Source organism: Entelurus aequoreus, linkage group LG25, assembly GCF_033978785.1.
Source record: "Entelurus aequoreus isolate RoL-2023_Sb linkage group LG25, RoL_Eaeq_v1.1, whole genome shotgun sequence".
NCBI lineage: Eukaryota > Metazoa > Chordata > Actinopteri > Syngnathiformes > Syngnathidae > Entelurus > Entelurus aequoreus.
In genome coordinates this window covers 25,318,423-25,344,804 of record NC_084755.1, presented here as the reverse complement: position 1 = coordinate 25,344,804, position 26,382 = coordinate 25,318,423, and the positions used below count along the sequence as shown (strand labels likewise).

The window sequence follows — 26,382 nt, the reverse complement described above, 5'->3', positions numbered from 1 at the left end:
GCCCCAGATAAAACCTCCATGTTTACATTGTGTCAAGGATACAAGTTTCAATATTTGCACCGACAATATAACCGTTGACATCAAAGTTGATCCTGATGAATTTTCCCTGCAAGAAAAAGAATAATGTACTTAAAAAATAAATCAAGGTGCTTCATAATAAATGACAATAATTCTTACAAATCGAGAAGAGTTGTCATTTTTGACTGTCTTAGCATTTCCAAAAGCCTCCAGGATGGGGTTCGCCTGCAGAAGCTGCTTCTCTAGCTCCCCCTGGTGAGAATAGAGAAGATCAAGAAAGATTAAAAAACATTTGATTTGATTTAACATTTAGGCTGTCTTGAAATGATCTACAGTTGCAGTAACATTGGATTTAATCGCTTTGAAGTCAAAATTAACACATACTTACATACTTGGGTCTAGGATCATGAGAGACGTACAGACACGTTACACCCAAGCCTTTTCCACAGAAACATTAGTGCCCCAAAACACCCAGAGACCCTCAACCAGCCATCACCAGAAAACAATGACTCAAAATAAAACTTTTATGTTCCGTTTCTAAATTGTCACCTGCTTTCTATTGTGTCTGCTTTACGCAGCACCGATAAATTAAACACCAGACAAATATGTAAAAAATAATATTGGAATGACTGTTTATGTGAAAGGAGTACGATTAAGCACCATGGTCTTTTGAAGCATGTTAACATTAAATTCTTCGGAGCAAAAATTACAAAGAAAAAAACAAGTACACAAGAGGTTTTGGTTTCATCAGCAGGTTATGTGAAGGACAAAAACATTTGACATCACACCTGAGAAGCTGTTAAAAACAAACTTGGGTCACGAAAAAGAAATCTGCAACAAATCCTGGACAACGGGAGCACGCACCGAGTAGCCACAGAAATCCTGAAAAATTCAGCCAAGCAGATCCAAACTCTGCTATCACTTGAAGAGCAGAAACTGCAGTTATTTCCTCAATAAGGACCCCTCCTCCCCTCTTATCCTACAATTGTCTGGCTGAATTTTTCACAGGAACACTAATCTGCCAACAGACTTCCTCCTGACTTTGGAGACAAGGCACGTCTCTCCACAGCCCCCATACAAAGGAAATGCCACAACAGTGTGCTCTGGCGAGGGATGGGGACGAGGAGGAGGAAGAGGAAGAGGGCGATGACAGAAGCAGGTGGGGAGGAAGAATGAAAGAGTCAACTCACATGTGACAGGACCATGCTGTTCTGTTGATGGGAGGGAAAAAAATACAACAACCTCAAAAATGGAATGATGGAAATTGATGTGGTTTAGCCCGGAAGCACACAGGGTGACATTGTGCCAAAGGAATCAAAGGCCATGTGTAGTGCAGCCAGATGTATTGTAGGGGTGTATTTGTCATGTAAAACATCAAGTAAGGCATCTTAGGGTCTGTATAGTTAATATCGGTATATTTTTGAGACAATACCGCCATACCGGTATTTTATGAAGTGCTTTGCATGTTTACAGAGGCATCAAACTTCTTATTTTTATAAGTATGGCGGCGCGGCGCAGACTTTGACTTCCAAGTGAGCAATGCTTTGGTTTTTAGTGAGTGACAGCTTTATTTACGCACATACACCAATTTGCTTTGGAACCGGTATCTGTCCTTGTAGCCACTTTATCACTAATCTTGTTTATTTATGTTGTTCACTTCTGTTAGCGACTTTGCACAGACGCTAACGATAGCGCCCCTCTGCTGCTTGCTCGGTGTGTCAAGTATTTAACTACAACTCGGTTTAAAAGTGCCTCTACCCATAGCCTTTGCGGACTAAGCTACTGTAGTGTAGCGGCTGGGTGGCTGAAGAGTAGTTTTAAAATTCAACAGCCAGCGGCTTTCAGCGCAGTAAACGAGTAGAAGCTCTATCGATCCCGTGCACAAGCATGATAATAAGACAAAATAAACGAAAAATTGCTTTGACAGAGTATAGGCTAACTTATTACTTTAAAAAAAAACAACACATTACTACTTACAGCAAAACTCAACACTGGTTATCTAGCTATAAAACACTGAAGCAACCTTAAGCAATTTGCAAGTTTTTTTTTTATTTTTATAAATACCTGTATTCGGACTAAAAATATTGCAATATCAGTTTTGGTCCATATCGCCCAACCCTAGGTATGTAAAAAGTGCCAAAGCTCCATACATGGTTTCAGTCTGTAAACAGCGTTTATCTCAATGGTTCCCATCTTTTTTCTCAATTCCGTTTTACTTTTTCCATTTTTAACCAAAATGTTCCCAACAAAGGCTGCAACTGAAAAATGAAAGAATACGGAGGACCACTTTGCTACAACTAGTTAAATACAGTGGAACCTCAATTTGCCTTATTTTCAGTTTGTGTATGTTTACATCAAGCCAAATATGCCTTTGTGCGGGCCATGTCTCGTCGTACAAACGTTTATTTATTTGTTCAATTGTGTGCGCCGATGAAAGCCCTATAGGGGCTGCCATTTTGATGACATCACTTCCTGTAAGCTCTGGCACAGCCATTTCCCTTCACATTCTGTTTACATTGCCGTACAGCCATTTCCGAAAGCTTCGAGGCTAGAGACACTTCTGACAAGTTTATTTCCACAATTGTCGAACCTTACGCCGGTCAAGAACTGCCGGCCTTAAAAGATCACTTTGTTTGATCAGAAAAACTTTAAACGTGTCCAAACTCTCAATTTTGCTGTATCGCTTCCGAATGCTAGACAACCACTGAGCTAGGAATTTAGCTAGTTAGCCTTTAGCTTGTGGCACCTTCACTTTAAAGGATTTTGTCAGCGAAGGGGGATTTGTTTCTGAAAAAAAAGTCTGTTGTCGGACCGAAAAAGATGCCACAGCGGAGGAGAAGGCACTACCTGGACACAAGCCGAGGAAGGATAGCCGCGCACTGCTAGTTTGTGGCAATGCTAGCGGCGACTACGTGAAGCCACTGCTCGTTTATAACTCGGAAACTCCCATAGTGTTCAACAATGCCACACATATTCAAAGACAAGATAAAATGATTTTGCCTTTTGAGCGCTCCAATGAGATCAGTGTTGACATCTAAGCACACACACACACCAAAGTGTGCAGTCTTGTCGAGGCTACAAGTCATTATTACATTGATTTTTAATAGGGAACACTGCTTTACTATACAAACATTGATTGACCAATTAAGTTTGTAGATCGAAATTCACCAGTATACACTAAACAATTTGAAAAAAAAAAATGTTATCTAAGCTTTTGTGTTTATCGGTGGCAAACCAAATAGTTAATATATCCAATATACCTCATTATTAATTCCTTCATTTAATTTTCAGAACATGTCTGGGACCAATAAAATGCCATCCATCCATCCATTTTGAATCGCTTGTCCCTTTCGGGGTCACGGGGGGTGCTGGAGCCTATCAATAATTTACACTTGTTTTTACCAACAATAAGAGTGAATGTCCGCTATTAAAAGAAACAATCCTTACCTTTATTGATACATTAGATAATTTTGCCCAGTATTCAAGTCAAACATAATAATGTTGTAGCATAACTTATGTAAGTTTACAAGCATCAGTCATTGTTTCAAGTTCAAACTATACTATTGGACGCTGTTTAGTCATTAACTTACCAAAGAAGAGGTTTAAAAATCCCGCCAACAAAAGCTGGCAAGCATTAGTATGTTTTTTTGGGGCTTTTCACGTGGCATTTTTGTACGAAAAAAAATAAAAATAATCACCTGTCATGTAGAAATCATTTTGGCTCTTTGAGTAAGAGCTGCGTTTCGCAATTCGTTTCGCACAATTGTGTTTGAGGTGGCCGCGTTGATATCAGAGTGGTAGAGTGAAACATTTTATTTTGGAGGCGCTCGATTTCCCCAGACAAATGTTTCTTCTCCTTGTGAGGACGTGTCAGTCACATCACGTCAATTTAATAGTAGATTCTGTTTTTATTGGCTAATTCTGTGATTCCGTTGATGTGGAAATAATAGGGCCCTAAGGTGGTTTTCTGTGTCATTAAAAGTTGGGCTGCAGCTTATCAACACAATGATGTGGTGATGGATTAACAAAAGTTATGCAATTCATTTAGACACACACAGATAAACATCAGTCTGCGCCAAAGTGCATGGGTGACGAGTGCAGTGCTGAGTAGGAAATGTTTTCCTGTACGATAACAGCCCTAGTACATAATACAAATCAAAGAGTATGGCGTGATGGGAGTGCTAAAGGGTGGATGTTAAAAGGTATTGTATAAGAAGAGATTGGACTTACCTGGTCTTTCTTGTTCTTGTGAGAGGAGGCCACATGAGCCAGATACTGGATGACCTTCTTGGTGTTCTCAGTTTTCCCAGCACCAGACTCTCCTCTGCGAGTCAAACACAAACAAATGAAGGGAGTGAGGATACTGAGGGAATAGAATAGGAGAAGTAAGGGCTGGTCAGGCATTAACTTACGTGCAAAGGATGGACTGGTCTTCACGATCTGCAAATAAGATGTAAAAATTAATCATCAGGTTTTTTTGCCCAATTTCATACTTTGAGAATATTTTTTCTGGAACCCAAGACAGCCTTGAGTTTGAACAATTGCCAACAATAATGCAATGAAACTACACACTTATGGCCAAACAATATCAACTTCATAAAACTATGAGTGAGAAGAATTACAGATAAAATGGAGGTTAACACATTGTATTACGCAGTGGCATCAGCATGTTGCACATTCAATATCTTCTTTCCGGAGCAGCTGGTCTCTACAGCCGGAAGCACATTGGCCACAAACAGGAAATCAACATCCGGCTTCTTGCGACTAGGAAGCTTGGCTGCTGTTTCAGAATTAGAAACTGCATTTTCTAAAAAAAAAAAAAAGCCAAGACATCCTAGCAAATCAAATTGTCAATGCAAAAAGTTAAGGTGACTAACTCATGGAAATGGCCGAGCCTTGGTAGAGGCGCTTTGATAAGTATAAGGTCCCTTGAACAGATGTCGACAAGCTCAACAACCACAAGGTATTGTTTCAAGACGTGAACTTTGTTGTTAACCCAAGCTGTGAGAAAATTATTCCGTAACCCAACTAGGGATGTAACGATCAACTGTATTAATTATAATTCTGGAAAAACTCCCGGTAGTTACGTTCAAATTTATCGAAAAAAAGTGATACCTGCACATTGATCAATTTAAACTGACTGGCCGGAGCTTACTAGCTTAAATGCTTCCCCTTTAAAAAAGATACCCCAATCAACTGTAAATTCCGGACTATAAGCCACTACCGTTGTCCTACACTTTAAACCCTGTGGCTAATAAGACGGTGCGGCAAATTTAGGGATTTTTCTTCACTGACTGTGTTTAAGTTTTTTTTTGTTTTTTTTTTTAAAAGCAATGAGAAAGTGCTTTATTATTTTCGCTATGACGCCATCCTTTGGACAAATTTATTTCGGTAGTGCTTTTTTTCCCCCAACGGGAGTGTCGTTCAGTCTTAGCAGTCCATATAATTTTTACTCGTATGATTTCTTCATTCATCACTCCATGCAACGTTTATAGGTTTTACAATATAACAAACAATTCATACTTACTACACCATCCCATGTGTGATGTCTGTAGGAGTGTTTTCATGCATATTTGTACGTGCTATCATAATGTAATGACACTTGCGTCTTTAGCAATAGCTAATATGCTAACACGTTTACGAGTGTCTGTGTTAGTATTATTAAATTACAATGCATTCTTTTTGGATTGTTTCAGTTTCACAAATTCAGTAAATTCACCAAGACGTCACCGTGGAGTTATTGAGTCTGTTTGGTTGATTGGAGAGCTAGCTTCCGCAGCTAGTGGGTCCATGACGTGTTACAGGCACCGTTTGGAGACTATTAAGGCATGTAAGTAAACATTTCCAGAATCTTTGTGTAAATAACTCATTTCACAACATATATACAGTAGTGGTCAAAACTTACATACACTTGTAAAGAACAATGTCATGGCTGTCTTGAGTTTCCAATAATTTGTACAACTCTTATTTTTTTGTGATAGTGTGATTGGAGCACATACTTGTTGGTCACAAAAAAACATTCATGAAGTTTGGTTCTTTTATGAAATTATTATGAGTCTACTGAAAATGTGACCAAATCTGCTGGGTCAAAAGTATACATATAGCAATGTTAATATTTGGTTATATGTCCTTTGGGAAGTTTCACTGCAATAAGGCACTTTTGGTAGCCATCCACAAGCAATATATTTGGAGGAGAAAAGGTGAGGCCTTTAAACCCAGGAACACCACTCCTACCGTCAAGCATGGTGGTGTTAGTATTATGCTCTGGGCCTGTTTTGTTGCCAATGGAACTGGTGCTTTACAGAGCGTAAATGGGACAATGAAAAAGGAGAATTACCTTTAAAATTTTCAGGACAAACTAAAATCATCAGCCCAGAGGTTGGGTCTTGGGCGCAGTTGGGTGTTCCAACAGGACAATGACCCCAAACACACATCAAAAGTAGTAAAGGAATGGTTAAATCAAGCTAGAATTAAGATTTTAGACTGGCCTTCCCAAAGTCCTGACTTGTGGACAATGCTGAAGAAACAAGTCCATGTCAGAAAACCAACACATTTAGCTGAACTGCACCAATTTTGTCAAGAGGAGTGGTCAAAAATTCAACCAGAAGCTTGTGGATGGCTACCAAAAGCGCCTTATTGCAGTGAAACTTGCCAAGGGACATATAACCAAATATTAACATTTCTGTATGTATACTTTTGACCCAGCAGATTTGGTCACATTTTCAGTAGACCCATAATAAATTCATAAAAGAACCAAACTTCATGAATGTTTTTGTGACCAACAAGTATGTGCGCCAATCACTCTATCACAAAAAAAATAAGAGTTGTAGAAATTATTAGAAGCTGAAGACAGCCATGTCATTATGTTCTTTACAAGTGTATGTAAACTTTTGACCACGACCGTATCTGCGGCTTATAGTCCTGTGCGGCTAATATACGGAGAAACTATTTTTTACCCTAAAATTTAGTGGGTGCGGCTAATATGCCGTTGCGCTCTATAGTTCAGAAAATACGGTGAACATAAAACAATACTGTCTGAAAAGCAGGCTATTCAATTGTGCACATTGCACCTACAAGCTGTGCTCTCTTACAACAGAGTGATTCTTCTATACTCCCAGTGTTTCCCACACATTCATTTATTTGTGGCGGCCCGCCATGAAAGAATTACGTCCGCGACAAATAAAAAAAAATAAAAAAACATTTTTGTTTTTGTTTTGTTTCTCCTGTCCAGCTTCTCAGGCAAATCATGTAGTTGATGTAGATGCCCATATAGGCTGTTCAGATTTACTTTACAAAAGAGAAGTGTAGGATACTTCTCTTGTTGCCTTATTTGTATTTGACCACTACTGTTTTCTGTTTATTTGTTACTGACTGTGGCAGGACACCTCTGCCTCTGTTTCACTTTATGTTGCTGGTAAATAATATGGTTGTAGTAGTAGGCTAAAGTTAAATTATTTAGTATGCACTAATTAAAGGGGCAGAGCTTTAAGAGACATTTTAGCTTTTATATTTTATAAGATATATTTTTTGTAACAACCACAATTAATAAATATATTTCAGTGAATAACTTATTGTTCAAATCTGTATATAAATATGTACATAAAGTGTTGTAATCATATTGTAAAATGGATGGATGGATGGATGTTTAAAACAAAACTGTTATTAATTAGTAAGTATACATTTTTTGAGCCTTTTTAGACAAAATCATATCATTGTAGTAAATTATGCAAATTACTCGATGATGTCATGGTGACCACGCCCATAGCCACGCCCCCACCGCCACAGGTATCTTGGCAGTTTATGGGAAACACTGACTCCGGTGTTTTTACAAAGCGTTCAAAGACAGCTGAATAGAGTAGGAGGCCACAACACCTGCCAGAAACGATGAATAATAGATTTGATTTGTTAAGCACTTCATTTAAATAAATATTAAAGTGCTACAGTACAAACCAATAATAACCAATAATAACCAAACAATAAGATTACCCATTAAGACAGATAAAATACTAAGATAACACTATCAGTGAAGCATAATAAACAAATCATGCAAAATAGTGGGTTTTTCTAACTGTGTGTATTTGCTATTTAAAAAATATTAACTTGGCCAAAAGATTTCAGTGTGTTTAGAAGCACTTTTAAGCACATTCAACAATACCTCGATAATTATAGTCACGATAACCGTTACATCCCTAAATCCAAACGACCTTTTGACAGCACATGTGAGGTTGGAGGTGCAAGTATAAGACGTTTCTACAACCATTACTGTATATATACATATTTAAAGGCTGAGAGTCAGTATGGACTCTGACAACCTAAAAGAAGCCCAGAGCACTGTTTGGAAAGCATTCCAAAGTACTGTCACTTCAACATAAATTGACATTGTTCTCCTTTGGGTTCGTGACTTACCCTGCATCATACTTCTGTAGGATATGTCGGTAATGGCATAGATATGAGGTGGCATTTCATGTTTTTTCTTGCCCTTGTACATTTCAACAATCTCCTCGGAGTAGATTGGCAGGTTCTTGTAGGGGTTAATGACCACACAGAAGAGCCCAGAATATGTCTGCGGAACAGAAAATATCCAATTATTACAAGATAAAGGGGATTTGAGTGTGCTGACTCCTGGGGACTATCGGTTTCATTTTTATTTCTTGAGCAATGCATGATTGTTACATACTGAATTATTCATAGTCATTATTTAATTCTAATGTTGCAGCATAGTTTAATTTCACTCAACAAGCTGCCTCATTTCAGCATGGAGCAGAAACATTCTCATGAACTCTGATTGGGTCCTCTCCTATGTTATGCAACATCCGCCCCACCCAGCCACAACTTCAAAGTGAAGGGCATGTACTGCATTGTAAATGAGTGCTGCTTGACAGGTTAGTCGAGTCATACAAAAAATAACATTAAAAGCACAAAAACAGCAATACATCTTTAATTTTTTTCATATTCAGAATTCTCGGTCTCTTGATTTCTCTGTTAGCCTCACAACTCCTGTGCTGCAGTTCCAAGATATCTGTATCAGTCATCTTTCCCTCTGGGGTGCATAAGCTCTCCCATGAGAGCCTACAGAGCCTTGAGGCACTTAAACCAACCATAGATGACCTCAAAAACAAAAGGCAGTGCCGGGTCATAGAAACCGAATCATTTACAGCCCAGGACATGGGGATAAACAAAATAATGAGCATCAATTACGCCATTTGCATTCCATGTCCTTGGATCAAACTTGACTTCCTGTTCACAAAGCAACACACTAGAAGGATTGAGGAACTAAACAAAGCACAAATGATAAAGATAGGACAATAATAAACCATCAAAATAAATATTTTTTAAAATCCTTCCTGTGATGCTGATCATTTATATGTGTACATGTGGCCATTATACCTACAGAATGCAAAAATTGATTTGTTAGAAATGGTACTCTTTGGGAACCTCACGATTTGATTTAGATTCTTAGGGCAACAATTCCATTCAGAATTAAACACGATTCTCGCAATAAGTGCGACTTATATAAGCAATGTTGGCCTAAAAATATTTATTTTTATTTTTATTATTTATAAAAATCACAGACTATTGATCTAATAAAAGAAAACAGAGCAACCTCATCTCCAAACCAATCCCAACTTCAATATATTTAGATTAGAACATTACAAAGCAATTGAGGAGTCATACAAATACAATTAATACAATACTAAAAAAAAAAGGAAAATCAAAAATGTATTTAAAAAAACAATAGCGATTGATTCAATCTGAAAAAATGATTCTTAAAAATTTTAAAAATGATTAACTTATTTCTTTAACAATCTATTAATTGATAGAATCAAAATAAATAAAAATCACGTTTGGATTTTTTTTGAGCACCTGTAGCATCTCCAGTTTTTCAGTAATGGATTTCTAGAAGATTGGAGCGTGCCTGTGGAAATGTTTGTCTTCTCATCAGAACATACGAGGTCAGACAATATCTGTTCTAGTTTATCGCAAAAATGTTTATCCAAAATATCTTGTTTTACAAGTCATGGTGTCCATACCAAACCTTGTCTGAATACTTTAAGAGGTGTACCTAAAAGCTTGTGTTGAAATAGTCTATAGTGTTTCACATTTCTAACCATTTGTTTTGCCATTGAGGAGGCCAATGACCCATGGGTATATGCAGGACAGGTGTTACCAGGCACAAAGAGCAAAAAAAACCCTGTCATGACCACTCCCATCAGATGCTTAAGAAAACTTCACACCTACAGTAAAATGTAAAATTCAAGAGGAGTTTTGGATGAAAGGTGGAAAGTCTTCAAGGAGATACATCATAATAATAATAATAATAAAGTATAAATATCATATCAGCACTCTATACTTACATATATGAGTCCAGAATAGTATCTTTCCTTCAGGTTGTGCAGCACTGAGGCCTCATTCAGACAGGTGAGCTCAGCCATGTCTTCCACCTTGCTGAACTTAGGCGGATTCATCTTCTGGATGTCATCCTTGTTCACCCGGATCTTCTTACCGGAGTCTGCCAGCTCGACCATATATTCGTCGCCCCGCTCTTCCTTCACGGAACCAGCCTCGAAGCCCAGGCGCTCTGATGGAACCCATACCAGCTTCTTGGACGCCCAGTCAGCCTGCGCCAGTGGATTGTTGATGAGATTTCGGTCCGCATACAAAAACTTGCTTGGGTCCGACATGGTAGCTGTTCCAATGAGAGAAAGAGGTTAATGGTTAGTGATTTAAAAGGGAGCTATTACAGTACAGTGGATCCTCATTATAAGACATACTGAAAATGGTGAACATCCACAAATGATGGACGCATTCATAACAAGAAATGCCTAAAGTCGATGCGCAAAACCTTATAGTATGCATCTGAGTTATAATAGTTACAAGTATACAATATTGTTAGCTTAGCACAGTTATGAAACACCTGGGTTTAGAGAATGCAACTTCTTACCTAAATCAACTTTAGAGTAGATTTGTGTACTAATGATTAAAATGTTGCAAATCCTTTGCACGTCTTGAACTTTCACAAACAATCTGTGAAGAATGCAAAAGGTCACGGTCGATGTGGTTCGCAACAGGAAGTGTTTGCTCGAGTCAGGTCAGGTCGACATCAAACTGTGTCGGGATTCATGTTACAACAACTGGAAATACTTCCATATCAAACTCCTGCCAGAGCAGAAATATATTACAGCCTAGCTGTAAAACAAAAAGAATATGATGGAGCGTGTGTACATACTAGATTGCCAAGATACCAGTACGGCCAGTATGACGTCATCACATTTGCTATGATGCATGCATTTTACTTAAAAAGGCAAAAAAATATATAAATACATTTCAAACAAATCTGGTAATAATAATAGTATTAACATTTTCCTAAATAATATTGTTTCGCTGTATTTTTCAATTGATGATGCTTATTGTACAATGTACCGTAATTTCCGGACTATAAGCCGCTACTTTTTTCCCTTCGTTTTGGTCCCTGTGGCTTATACGACGGTGTGGCTTTTTTAAGGCTTTTTTTACGGCTTACGGTAACCAGGGGCGCGCACTACCGAGGATGTGCGAGACCGAGGCAGACATCTGGCGCCAGGTAACGAGAGCAAAACAAACAGTAGGAGAGCGTCAGAGACAGTTTGCGCGAAGGAAGTGTTCATGCAAACACCCTCAATATGGAAAACAAACGGAGAAGTGCATATGATGCTGCTTTTAAGTTAAAGATCTGGCTGTCAAAGAAGGAAATAGAGCTGCTGCACGTACGAGTTCAGTGGGAGGCATGGATGACTAACGGTGAGAAATCATTCACCAAAACTGGTCGCATGCGAAAAGCAACTTTTGCTCAAGTCTGCCAGTGGATCCTGACGGCATGGAAAAGTGTGAAAACATCCACGATCATCAACGGCTTTCGAAAAGCTGGACTGCTGCGTCGTGATGATGAAGAGGACGGCGTAACGGCTGACGAAGCCGGAGCCGTTGATTCCACTGACGAAGGAGAGAGAGTGGCTGACGACGCCATTTTGGACCTGTTCTTCTCCGACACCGACGAAGAGGATTTCGGTGGTTTTAGTACGCAGGAGGAAGACGATGACAATGATTAAAGACTGACTACCGGTAATACCGTTGTATTATTTGTACTCTGCACGAATGCTGTTCGCCATGTCAAAGATGTGAAAGTTTGATTGAATGATTGAAAGATTTATTGTTAATAAATGGGACGCTTTGCGTTCCCAAACAGTCATCTCTGTCCCGACAATCCCCTCCGTGGTAGCAGAACCCCTATATACTACGGTAATTACACATCAAAACGCCTGCAGCTGAGTGCGGCATATATATGGAGCAACCTGTATTTTCCCCTAAATTTAGCTGGTGCGGCTTATAGTCAGGTGCGGCTTATAGTCCAGGAATTACGGTACTTTTTTTTTTTTTGACATTTCTCCAATCCTTTTAGTCACTCTATTAAAAACGACAGGCAACAAATCTAGCGTTGATTCTGCTGTTATTGTAGACCAAGGTTTCCCGCAACGCTTTGTTAAGACGGCCGCCTGAACAAAAAAGAGCCATTGCCTAAACTAAAGTCTTAACAAGCTGCTCAGCTTAGTTCTGCCTCTGTCAGTACATCTCTGCAGCACCCAGCACTCTCCCACCCACAGAACCATCTGATTGGTTACACGCAGAGCTGTAACAGCCAATCAGCAATGCACATTCAGAGCGCATGTAACAGCCAATCAGCAGTGTGTATTCAGAGCGCATGTAACAGCCAATCAGCAGTGCTTATTCAGAGCGCATGTAACAGCCAATCAGCAGTGCGTATTCATAGTACATGTAACAGCCAATTAGCAGTGCGTATTCAGAGCGCATGGAGTCAGTGCTCCTGCGGTGTGGTGAGCAGAAAGGTGTTTAGCTAGACTGACCATACGTCCTCTTTTCCCCGGACATGTCCTCTTTTGCGGGGCTGTCCGGGCGTGGTTTCTTAAATGCCTCAAATGTCCGGCATTTTGAGTTAGGGTTGCGTGTATTTTCAATGTTTGTTCAGGGTTAAAAACGGGTTAAAAACAAAACAAATTGTGGAGGAGAGCGCAAGCAGCAGCATTCGTGAGGGAGGGGTAGAGACAGAGAGCGAGAGAGTCGAGAGACAGACAGGACACAAGAGAGAGATGCCGAAACGTAACTGCGACTTCACGAATTTGCGGAAAAGGTATCCGTGTTTTCGCCCTGCCTGTGACACACGGGAAGCAGAATGCACTGTGTGCAAAGCAGGAACGTATATATTTGGGGCAAATAAAGATCTACAAGATAGACACTACAAAGCACAAAACAGCTGTGCAGGGCGAGAGCTCGTCTGCTGTTTTTTGTTTAAATTTAATTAACCTGTTTTGAGGCATTATTTAGGTTTACATTATATACAAGAGGTTATTTTAAATTCTACCTCTGCAATTTTTCCAAAACTGTGAATGTTACAGAATATATGTCCGATAATATCGGACTGCAGATATTATCGGCCGATAAATGCTTTAAAATGTAATATCGGAAATTATCGGTATCCGTTTCAAAAAGTAAAATTCATGACTTTATAAAACGCCGCTGTACACAAATATAGGGAGAATTACAGAGCGCCAATAAACCTTAAAGGCACTGCCTTTGCGTGCCGGCCCAATCACATAATATCTACGGCTTTTCACACACAAGTGAATGCAACTCATACTTGGTCAACAGCCATACAGGTCACACTGAGGGTGGATGTATGAACAACTTTAACACTGTTACAAATATGCGCCACACTGTGAACCCACACTAAACAAGAATGACAAACACATTTTGGGAGAACATCTGCACCGTAACACAACATAAACACAACATAAACAAATACCCAGAATCCCTTGCAGCACTAACTCTTCCAGGACGCTCTGTCACTCCATGTTTGCGACGAAAAGTGAGCTGCACAAAGCATGATGCCACACTTGCTTCGCGCTGCAGGGAGCCTTTCTCTCCTTAAAATCTGTGCCAGCTTAAATTTTTAAAAAGGCAGTACGCGGGTATAGCTCGGCTATATTAAAAAGGTACGTCCACATCGCGGACATGCTGCCTTGGATCCAGACAATCCCGTGCATAAGGCTTACGTCATCACAACAATCGGTTTCGGCAGCGCTGCGTGGGTGAGCAAGTGCGTCCTTTTTCGCAGCCAAATTTTCGGGCTTCACTAGTGGATAGTGGCAAAAAAGAACCAATATATATTCATTCATACTGTAACTACCTGTTAATGTGTATGTTTGTGTGTCATGATGTTCATTATCCTATGGTCTGAACACACCGTGTCGGCAGAGAATGAGTAAGTGTGTGTTTAGGAGTGAAATGCGGAAGCGGACATGTGTGCACGGAGGAAATACTTCTTGGAATCACTAGCAAAAAAAGTGGCAATAATGAGCGTCGGACTACGTGTATCTTTTTCTGGACACTACAATACATTATTTTCATGTAAAAAAATACAAATAAAAACTACCTCGTTTTTAAAAAGGTGTGGCGGCTAATATATTGCCGTGGTGCACCGCCACAAATCAAATACATTAAGGGGAAACCCTGACATAATTAGTTTGCTTCCTTGCTATGTCAGAATGCTTAGTGGCTGATCGGTTAAAAGACGCATCTTTTCGGGAATCTTTTTAAGTTCCATATTTACATATCAGTTTCTTTTTGGTGATAACATTCAAAAGATAAAAGGCAAAACATTTGGTTTGAACAGAAATACAAAGGATAGCTCTCAAATGATAAATTAGAGCAGGACAGTATAAGTTATTTTTTCCCCCAATATTCTGAATACATTTTTTTTTTTTTTTAAATCGCATTTAGGTAGCATTTTAGGTATCCTAATAAAGGGAAATACAGTCTCTTAAAGAAGTTAACCAAAAACAAAGTTGACAGTTATATGCATTGTTTCCTGATTCAGTGTGATTTAATACAGTACATTGTATACAGCCTAAAGCAGGTTTATTCAACTCTATGGTTTTGGGGGCCACATTTCTAGAGAGCCAAGTACTTCTCTCTGCACTGGTATTTTTATTTGATATATTCCTGAAAATCTGCTGTTTAAGGACCTACTGCAAATATATTGGTCAACAATCTGCCACTGCTGTAATGTTTTTAGGAATCTGCAGCAAAAATGTTAGTATTTTCCAAGTTTTTTAACTGCACTCACGGTCCGGTCTGGTGTCATTCCCGGACCTGATTTGGTCTCCCGGCCGTCATTTGACTAGTCCTGGCCTTAAAACTTCCTGTTGACAAGGTGTGCTGCAGTTGAACTCCAATAGAAAGTGACTGGACGGGTAATACCAGTACAAAAGGGATAAGAAGGCTGTGTGCTTAAAGCAATAGGTGAACCATTGCAAAGAGTCTCTGGGCAAATGCTGTTGCATACAATGGTGCCCCAGACTTTATTGTTTCAATTATGGCTTAAGATCTGCATGTAGTGCCACTACAGTCACTAGCTGTTCCAGCATGTTTGCATAAATGTGTGCTGTGTTGCTAATATGTAAAACTCTGGTCGTCACACTCAACCAAGTATACGGATATTTACGTCAATACTTGGGGCCAAGTGTTTAACCAGGACTAGTCTAGAACATTGCAACAAGCTCCAGTGGGACATGATTCTCTTGTCAAGAACTATTTTAAAACACTCCCAACATTTTCAAGTGTTTAGAAATTGTATACATTTTCAGTGATTTAAAAGGGGGAACTGCACTTTATTTACATTTTGCCTATCATTCACAACCATTATTAGAGACAACAACACATCTTTTTTTTAAGGATTTTAAAGATGATAAAAAAGGCTTGGGAGATGCGGCTAATGGGAATTACTGTTGTAGCCTTCAAAGCCCTTCATCAACATTTTATATACACCCTGCAAGTGTATATAAAATTGTAGCAACAGACACGTTCATAACAATATGTAATATGTACAATTTTAAGCATTGCCAGAACTGATTTCCTCAGCGCATTCATTTCTGTTTCCATTGCAGCGCACTTCTGACTTCCAGCAACAAATGTGTGTTCCTATTTACTAAAACAAACACGAGTGTTTTCTAATTATGGCAGACATTGTAACAGACAACGAAGATGACTATTTGTCAACTGTCCATAGAGTGATTCACACTTTATATTGATCATGATACACGCAGCACATCATGAAATAATACTTTACAGATACTGTAATATGATTGTTCATGTTTTTCCACTCAGTACAGATTAGTGTCCTATCACAGTGTTGTGTATTACAAACGCAAAAGTGATTTGGGTGCTGATGTAGAAGTTAGCTTAGCTCTTGCTGTAGCTAGCTTTTATGGCTAATACCGAAGCGTGCCGATGTGTTACTCCACTGAAAAAAACAGATAAAAATAAAAAAATAAATATAGAGTTCCTCCGTGTTCACACTTACAATAATGTCTCGACAGTTTGGTTATTATACGTATTAAAGTATTGTTGGCATTTTTTAAAGCGATTTAGAGGTAGAGTTGTTTGCGCCAATTAGCTGCATTGCTAGCCTTCTAGAACAAGCTGATTTTTATATGTTGGAATGCAAATAAAACCATGCGTCTTGTCTCGCAAAAGGATTGTGAACGATAGGCAAAATTAAAAAAAAGTGCAGTTCCCCTTTAACTATGTAGTTAGTGCCTTTTTCCCAAAAAATACTTTCTATAGACTGTAACGGAGCCATAATTTATTGAGGATTAGCTTGTCATTACTCAGTTGCTGTTCGTAACCTTTAACAGATGAAAAAAATGGCAAAGGCTCAAAACAAAATAAAGCTTTTTGTCAGCTGTACTCTGTAAAAGGTGACAGACCCTTGAGTTTCTTCTAGAAGGTTATCTTATTTAACAAGCTTGTACCCATTCCAGCACATTAACCCTGGTCTGTGAGAAAGAAAGCAGAGCGAGAGCCATTCTTCTCATGACCCCTGCCTCCCCCATCCTCCCCAGGCGGCAGCTGAAATCCATCATTTCTAACGCTGCCTCCAAGTCCAACCACATTCTGTGATAGTAGTAGTACAAAGTGGAAGTGTGTGATGCGGCTGTTCTCAGCTGGTTTTCCTAGGATGAGACACACTCCTGTCTCTGCAGAAGACTAAACTCCCTCCCACCCTCTGCTGTTTATGCAGTCTTTTCAGGGTCGCATTCCTGCCATACTCACCCTCTCTATCAGGGAGAGACAAATTCCACAAACGTCTCTACTTTATCCACTATGCCTCCTTGTTGCCTCCCTGTCTAAGACCTTACTCCTGTGGACTTCCTTCCAGTTTTTGCACTCCTTTATTCCCAACGTCAGTTATATTATCAGACATACCAAAGTTACATTGCAGTTAAGGCACACCCATCCTGAGGCTGTGCGGGTCAAACAAAACTGAACATTCTCAGTCCACATCTGCTTGACTCTTAAAAATACACCCCCCACGTTAGAGTACAATTGTACGAATTCAGAGGAAAAAATACGACTACAAAGCCAAATGTCCCGTTGTAATATTTCAACTTCAGACCGCATGGGCAATATGAGCCCATCAACACAGATGAACGAGCGAGAATGCTGTAGTGGCAACAACAACAACAAAACACCTGACAGTTTTTCCAAGTGGGAAAAAAAATATAGGAATAGGCTTTTATTGTCATTGCACATGAAGAACAACAAAATTGTGGAAAACGGATGGCAGAAGCTGCCATGCGACCTCGGCCCATCCGGAGCAGTTAGGTGTCTTGTTCAAGGACAGATCCACAAGAGCTTGCCAAGCCGGTATCAAACTGGTAAACCTCCGGTTACCAGTGCACGAAGCCATGCACTTTTAAGATCTTAAATATTTAGTTTAGTTAAATTTTTACTTACTGAAATGAGTCTGTTATTTTTGTTTGTTTAGCATAACTAAAGTTATTTACCTTCCAATTACAGTACAATGGGAAACATTTCTGCAGTAATGACAAATAAGTTTGTATCATTAAAAATGGTTATTTGCATGAGTACTACTACTTCATTAGAGCTTAATGTGGTCACAAAATATTGCTGACAATAATAGTGTTTATCCGCAATAATTTGTGGGACAATACATCGTCCAGCAAAATGGGTTATCAGCCCAGGTCTAAGAACATGGACCATTTTGAATGGATGGACAACATTTGTATTGATTATTTATGTATGTTAAATATAATACGGACTGTTCTAAAATGCGGCATTGATGCTTATGTTCTCTAAACATTTGTTCCAGGTTTAATTCTAACTAACCATGGGATAATTTGCTTACATTCTTTTATCCTAACGCGTTATCTGGGTTAGCACGAACAAACTGGTAGGAAGGAGGAGAGGACAAGCTATGCCAGCGGTGGCATTAAACTAGCTTAAAAGATGAAGTAGTAAAACAAGAAAATAATAAATGCTTTGTACACTTCAAGAGAAGGCTAATAAGAACCATGTTACAGCAGAGAGTAACAAGTTTAGAAGAGGAAATCAGTAAGTCTATCAATTAAGGAGAGACAGTAGTACAGCGGGCTAGCGGCCGAAAACACTTCTAGCCATAGATATGAATGACTAGATAGATGACACGTCTTTGAGCTGCAAGTTTATGGCGACTGGAGGCAAAGTGTCTGAACATTCTGTGGTTTTAGAAGGCAAGAATATTGAGTTAGTATGCCTGCTCGCCAAGTTGAGGCGTTCCTTTTCTTACTTAGCCGGCATCATGTATCTCGTCTGACATACATACACACACACACGGCTTAATTTGACTCAACACGGGGAACCTTACCTGGCCCGGAAAGGATTGACAGCTTGTACCAGTTATATATATATATATATATATATATATATATATATATATATATATATATATATATATATATATATATATATATATATATATATATATATATATATATATATATATATATATATATATATATATATATATATATATATATATATATATATATATATATATATATATATATATATATATATATATATATATATATATATATATATATATATATATATATATATATATGGGCTGCAACAACTAATCGATCAGAATCGATTATAAAAATAGTTGGCGATTAATTTAGAGTCGTTGGATCTATGCTACTTTTTTTTTTTTTTAATAAATCTTTATTTATAAACTGCAACATTTACAAACAGCTGAGAAACAACAGTCAAAATAAGTATGGTGCCAGTATGCTGTTTTTTTTCCCAATAAAATACTGTCGATTATTACTTCGATTAATAATCGGATAAAAGAGAAACCACATTTCTATCCTTTCCAGTATTTTATTGAAAAAAAAACAGCATACTGGCACCATACTTATTTTGACTATCGTTTCTCAGCTGTTTGTAAATGTTGCAGTTGATAAATAAAGATTTATTAAATAAAAAAAAAAAAGTAGCATAGATCCAACGAATCTAAATCGCCAACTATTTTAATAATCGATTAGTTGTTGCAGCCCTAATATATATATAAGGGCTGCAACTAACGATCAATTTGATAATCGATTAATCTGTCGATTATTACTTCGATTAATCGATTAATAATCGGATAAAAGAGACAAACTACATTTCTATCCTATCCAGTATTTTATTGGAAAAAAACAGCATACTGGCACCATACTTATTTTGATTATTGTTTCTCAGCTGTTTGTAAATGTTGCAGTTTATAAATAAAGGTTTAGTAAAAAAAATAAAAAATTATAATTTTTTTTTTTTAAATTAAAAAAAACCTCCGCGCATGCGCATAGCATAGATCCAACGAATCGATGACTAAATTAATCGGCAACTATTTTAATAATCGATTAGTTGTTGCAGCCCTAATATATATATATATATATATATATATATATATATTATATATATACATCCATCCATTTTCTACCGCTTGTCCCTTGGGGTCGCGGGTGCTGGAGCCTATCTCAGCTGCATTCGGGCGGAAGGCGTGGTATACCCTGGACAAGTCGCCACCTCTTCGCAGGGCCAACACAGATAGACAGAAAACATGAGGGAGAAGACGACAGCCTCCACGCGGCCTCCCCTGCAAGTAATGAGATGTGGTGCAAGACCAGCTCATGAAACGAATGTCGCCACCCAATCGTCACGCTGTCAGATCAGGGCGCAAGAGGCCGGGGGGGACGCAAGCTCACGTCAGGGCGGGCAGCCATCCCGACCATCGAGCGCCAGGGCCTGACAGTGCTCCAGCTAAATGTCGAGGGCCTCACCACCGCCAAACTGGACATCATTCGCCACCTCGCCGACTCCCATGAAGTCGCGGCCGTCCTCCTTCAGGAGACGCACTGTGGAAAAGCAGACTCTCAGGTTGCCCGGGTTCCACCTCGCCAGCTCCATCCTCAGCAGGCAGCACGGGATGGCCACCTTTGTCAGGCCTGACCTCAGCTGGACAGCCACAGGCCAATCCCCTCCAGGCGCTAGTCTCGAGTGGATGTCCACGAGGATACAGACAACAACGGTTGTGAACGTGTACAAGCCCCCACCATCTGTACTGTCCACATCGGCCCTCCCAACTACCCCGGCACCCGCCATCTACGCCGGGGTTTTTAACTGCCAGCACACCGACTGGGGATACTCCCACACAACACCGGATGGGGAGACGCTGAGCGAGTGGGCCTCCAATACCAACGGCCATCTCCTGTTTGACCCCAAAGAGCCACCAAGCTTCTACTCCTCCAGATGGAACACCTTCACCAACCCAGACCTCGCCTTTGCTGTGTTCCACAGTAATGACCCGATGCCAGAGAGAAGGGTCGTTGACAGGTTCCCCCGATCACACCACCGACCATCTGTCATCAGAATACCATCACTGGTGCAGCCGGTCACAGGGAAGCCTGTCAAAAGATGGAATTTCCGGATGGCCAACTGGCATGCTTTTTCTGTTGACACAGAGAGAAGATCTGTCACCCTCCCGGACCCAGACACTCCTAATGTGGATGCTGCATATGCAGCCTACTGTGAAGTGCTGACAGGGGCAGCGAAGAAAACCATTCCACGAGGCTACAATGCAAACTACATCCCGGGGTGGAACGAGGAGTGCAACCACCTCCTGCGAGCCCACCAGCAGGCTAGCTCAAGAGCTGAAGTGGATGTGACAGCAACGGCACTGCTTGAGAAGCTGGATGCCACTCGCCGGGCTAGATGGACAGAGGTCGTCGAGTCGATTGACTTTACCCACTCCAGCCGTAAAGCGTGGCAGACCATAAACCAGCTCTCAGGAAGAAGTACACCGCCTCCCAAGTGCCTTGTGACAGCAAACTCCATCGCAGCCCAACTCCTGAAAAATGGCCGCTTCCCAGACGCAGACAAAGAGTTTGCCCGCTCAACATCCCACGAGGTATCCAGTCTCTCTAGGGCGGCCAGTGTTAATGCCAACCTGTCAGGAGATTTCACACCAGCTGAGCTCAAGGACGCTATGGCCAAACTCAAACAAGGCAAGGCACCAGGCTCTGACAACATCCACCCAGAGTTTGTGATCCACCAGAGCGAAATAACATCTGCCTGGCTGCGTGCATTCTTCTCTGCGTGCCTCCGGAGGTCCAAGCTCCCAAGGGCATGGCGACGGGCCGCTGTCATAGCCCTCTTGAAACCCAACAAACCCAAGTCCTACAGACCAATCTCGCTGCTGTGCGTCCCTTTTAAAATCCTGGAGAGGATGATACACAGCCGAATTGAGCCAGTAGTTGACTCACAACTTCCGAGGGAACAGGCTGGCTTCCGTCGGGGCAGGTCTACAGTGGACCAGGTAACCCTTCTCACACAAGATCTCGAGGACAGCTTCCAGGCCAAAACCAAAGCTGGGGTGGTACTACTGGACCTGACTGCTGCTTACGATACCGTCTGGCACCGCGGACTCCACCTGAAGCTGCTGAGAACAATCCCGGACCGTCATATGGTCAAATTCATCATGGAGATGCTGTCAAACCGCAGCTTCATTCTCCAGACCAGTGATGGCCAGCGCAGCAGGCTCAGGAGGTTGAGAAACGGGGTCCCACAAGGGTCTGTCCTCTCACCGATGCTCTTCAACATCTACATCTTTGACCTACCGGTGACGACATCTAGAAGGTATGGATACGCGGATGACCTAGCCATCATGCTACACCGGCCCACATGGAAGGCGGTTGAAGAGGGTCTCAATCAGGACATGGACGTCCTGGCTGCCTACCTTCGAAGCTGGCGACTGCAGCTCAGTAAGGGAAAGACTGTATCAGCAGCATTCCACCTCTGTAACAGGGAAGCAAGAAGGGAGCTGGAGATCTTAGTGGACAACAAACCCCTGGAGTTCCAGCAGGCCCCAAAGTACCTGGGCGTACGCTTGGACAGGACACTGTCCTACAAACAACATTTGGATGAAGTGAGGGCTAAAGTAACAGCAAGGGTCTCACTCATCCGGCGCCTAGCTGGTACAACCTGGGGGGCCTCGGCCAAGGTACTACGTATCTCCACACAAGCCCTCGTATTCTCTGCAGCTGAGTACTGTGCCCCAACCTGGTGTAGAAGCCCACATGCCAAGAAGGTCGATACGGCCATCAACAATGCCCTCCGGATCATAAGTGGCTGCCTGAAACCCACCCCCGTGTTCTACCTGCCAGTCCTAGCAGGGATAGCGCCAGCCGGCCTACGGCGAGAGGCCGCTACCCTCGCCCTGGCAAGGAAAGCCCAGGAACACAGCTGGCACCTCCTCCATGAACCCACCACCATGGCAACACCTCCAGGCAGACTCAAGTCCCGCCACCCATACAATCAGGCCGCACAAGAGATGCTTATTTCCATCCCGGAGGATCTGACAACCAAAGCCTGGCTGGCAGCGGAATGGAAGCAGGAGTGGGAGTCAGCAGGACAGACACGCCTACACCATTACATCCAGGATCCTGGAGGTGGCGTGGAGGGAGAAGATCTACCTCGCCGACAATGGACCCTCCTGAACCGCCTTCGCACAGGGGTTGGTTGCTTCAAAGCGTCCATGAAGAAGTGGGGCCTAACAGACAGTGCAGCGTGTGAGTGCGGGGAGCCTGAGCAGGCTGCTGACCACATCATCACCACCTGTCCCCGGCATAGACCACCTTCAGAGGAGGGCCTCTTCCAAGTGGGACCTGAGACGAGGGAGTGGCTACACGACACGGAGATGGACATATGAAGACGATACACGAAAGAAGAAGAAAACATTCACACTCACACACTAGGGCCAATTTAGTGTTGCCAATCAACCTATCCCCAGGTGCATGTTTTTGGAGGTGGGAGGAAGCTGGAGTACCCAGAGGGAACCCACGCAGTCACGGGGAGAACATGCAAACTTCACACAGAAAGATTCCAAGCCCGGGATTGAACGCAGGACTACTCGATATGGCCTTTTTTTAATATCTCGATATTTTTAGGCCATATCGCGATACACGATATATATCTCAATATTTTGCCTTAGCCTTGAATGAACACTTGATGCTGCACAGCAGTATAATGATTCTATGTGTCTACATTAAAACATTTTTGTTCATACTGCATTAATATATGCTCATTTTAAACTTTCAGGCAGAGAAGGAAATCACAACTAAGTCAATTTACCAAAAGTGTATTTATTAAATTGTTATTAAGCAGTGGAACAAACATTCATGTCATTTCCAAAACAGAAAGTGCAAGATTGTCAGAGACATTTTAAAACAAGCTATTAGTGCATTCTTGTGCATGGTGTCACTAAGATGACTTATCAAAACACTAAATTAAGGTGCACTTTTTGTACAGAACGCCACTACAATAGTTTAAAACATGATGTCACACAAGATATTTCAATAAGTGTCAAATAAAAATGAGCTGCATAATAGGAAATCAAATTGTGTTCGTCCTGCGCTATGTGGTAGGTTCCTGCGGACTTTTTGATTGATTGATTGAAACTTTTATTAGTAGATTGCACAGTTCAGTACATATTCCGTACAATTGACCACTAAATGGTAACACTCGAATAAGTTTTTCAACTTGTTTAAGTCAGGGTCCACGTAATCAATTCATGGATCTGTAAATGTTTGATCTGGAAATGTTTGCCTCTGCATTTTGATGGTGTGGGCGTGTGGCACCGAACAGAGATGTTGACATGCGGAGTAAGCACTCTTCATTCTCTAGCAGGTGACTTTTCAAATGATGCTACATATTAGCAGTAATGCTACTTTTTGTAGAAACGCTTTTGCCCCACACTTGACAAATTACGGTTGTCTGATCGACATATTCCCACTTGAAGCCAAACCACCGCCAGACGATGGACCCCTGCTGTTTTTCTTGGGAAATAAATTCTTCCTTCATTTGTTACCAGATTCGCACCTTCTTTCTCTCGTATTACCACTCGCACCACAGCTAACGTTACCCATGCTGCTACCTCTCTGCTGCGCGAGGGCGTATACGTATGTGACGTATATAAGAAGGCGCGCTTGTTTGTCTGTGAGAAGGAGAGACAAGACAGAGTGGGAAGAGCCTGTAGTGTAATGCCCGCAGCTAAAAGCAACTGCGTGAGAACGTATACTCGAATATCACGATATAGTAATTTTCTATATCGCACAGAGACAAACCCGCGATATATCGAGTATATCGATATATCACCCAGCCCTACTGTGCGCACATCCAAAAACCTGAAATGATGCATTATTCATACGTTCGTAGTCAAAAGAGAGGAAGGTTGGCTCTTGAGCCACTAACTTAATGTAAAAAAAAATGGACTAGCTCGTTGACAGGAAAATAGCATTATGATAATTTTAAATTTGTACAAATCTGCAACAAATGAGATTTTAACAGAAATTGTTTTAAATAAAACTGCAAAAATCTAATTTATAAATAAATGTATGGGAAGCACGGGTGTAAATAAGATCAGGCTATTTTGTTAGTTTAATATAAGAAAAAGCATCGTTAAATTACAACTATTCTTGTGAGCTGACGCTATAAAAATCAAGTCTGCTGATTTCAGCCTTACAGGCTTGACACACATTCAGCGACACATTTCAAAACTACTGTAGCTCTCAAGAGATTTCAATACTAAAATAACTGACCACTAGCTGCTCCAAATTGTAAAAAAAGGAACAGAACCCTTACACTAGTGTTAGACAATTGTAGTAATGGACCTTACCTAATGATGCTGAATATGAATTAGGGACCCATTACCTCCCTGCTTGGCACTCAGCATCAAGGGTTGGAATTGGGGGTTAAATCACCAAAATGATTCCCGGGCGCGGCGCCGCTGCTGCCCACTGCTCCCCAAGGGGATGGGTCAAATGCAGAGGACAAATTTCACCACACCTAGTGTGTGTGTGACAATCATTGGTACTTTAACTTTAACAGCAGCTGGAACACTCAAAGCCCACACACATTTAAAATGATGGTCAAGACTGCAGCTTGGATGCCAGTTTACTGCGTACATTGTCCATTGAGACCCATTTTGTGAGATTAGTAATGATTCAGAACAAGGTTACTGATTAACTAAATACACAGCAACAGGGACTTCAGTGAAACACGTTCATCCAGGCACCAACTTGATCAAAAGGCAAACAAATGAGAGTACGACGTCAGTACAGCATGACTAAAAGAGTGACACATGGAAATGAACAAGACTAACCAGACAAAGCTGTTGACTGTGCAACCATAACTGCAAGAACATAAAGTTCAAGACCAAAAGGCAAAATAAATGGCTCCAGAGCATCATATAAGTCTCAATTGCACCCTTGAGAAAGCAGGTCAGCCTTGGTCAGTAAACAAAGCCCATACATCCCATCAGACTCATTCCTTTCCGCCTCACTGACTTCCTGAGTTACTGTAATAACCAGGGGTTGTGACGCCTTCCACCACAGAATGACCATGTACAGTCATACTTGTGCATCTCCCATTCTGCTCCAACATAAACCAGTAGTGTTGGCTCAACTGTCCCATTGACAAAACATATTAATAGCACAGCAGCAACGGTGTCGATACCACTGTGCTCACATCAAATCAATCAAACTGCTCTTCCATCTCATACTATGGACACTTTTAGATGGCTCGGTTTGTGGCTTTCGTGAACAAATCCCCAAAAAGCCTGCCATGCCTCCCAATCAGCACTTTTACCTCCTAGCACTTGAGACACCTTTGTCCCATGACTTAGCAACTGTCAGATTAGAGTTTCATACAGGAGGGAGTTGCCAGCCAAGATATTTAGTTGAAATTCATGAGAGCTTCACAGACCTCCCCTTCGCACACTTGATGTGGGAAAGGCGGGGCAAGAAGAAAATCAGGGAAGAAACAACAAAGAAAATGTTTTGGCATACGTGAACATTTGTACAGTAAGGTAGGTAGGATTTTCTGGGGCACACACTGAACTATTAAATGATGACTATACTGTAAAATAACTGC

General features: G+C 40.9%; 1 protein-coding gene across 2 annotated transcripts in view; it reads right to left on the bottom strand.

Moving 5' to 3' along the window:
• Nucleotides 1-26,382, bottom strand: part of LOC133642685 (myosin-9-like) — an 82,880-nt gene that overhangs the window by 46,631 nt on the left and 9,867 nt on the right. The window contains exons 2-8 of one of the 2 annotated variants that reach the window (XM_062037038.1): nucleotides 10,374-10,705; nucleotides 8,425-8,581; nucleotides 4,431-4,458; nucleotides 4,249-4,342; nucleotides 1,209-1,229; nucleotides 178-270; nucleotides 43-106 (exon numbers count right to left, since the gene is read on the bottom strand). In XM_062037038.1, the coding sequence (XP_061893022.1) occupies nucleotides 43-106; nucleotides 178-270; nucleotides 1,209-1,229; nucleotides 4,249-4,342; nucleotides 4,431-4,458; nucleotides 8,425-8,581; nucleotides 10,374-10,700 (784 nt within the window). In that variant the 5' untranslated portion in view covers nucleotides 10,701-10,705. The remainder of the gene's footprint in view (nucleotides 1-42; nucleotides 107-177; nucleotides 271-1,208; nucleotides 1,230-4,248; nucleotides 4,343-4,430; nucleotides 4,459-8,424; nucleotides 8,582-10,373; nucleotides 10,706-26,382) is intronic. The other variant, XM_062037039.1, reaches the window with a different exon arrangement.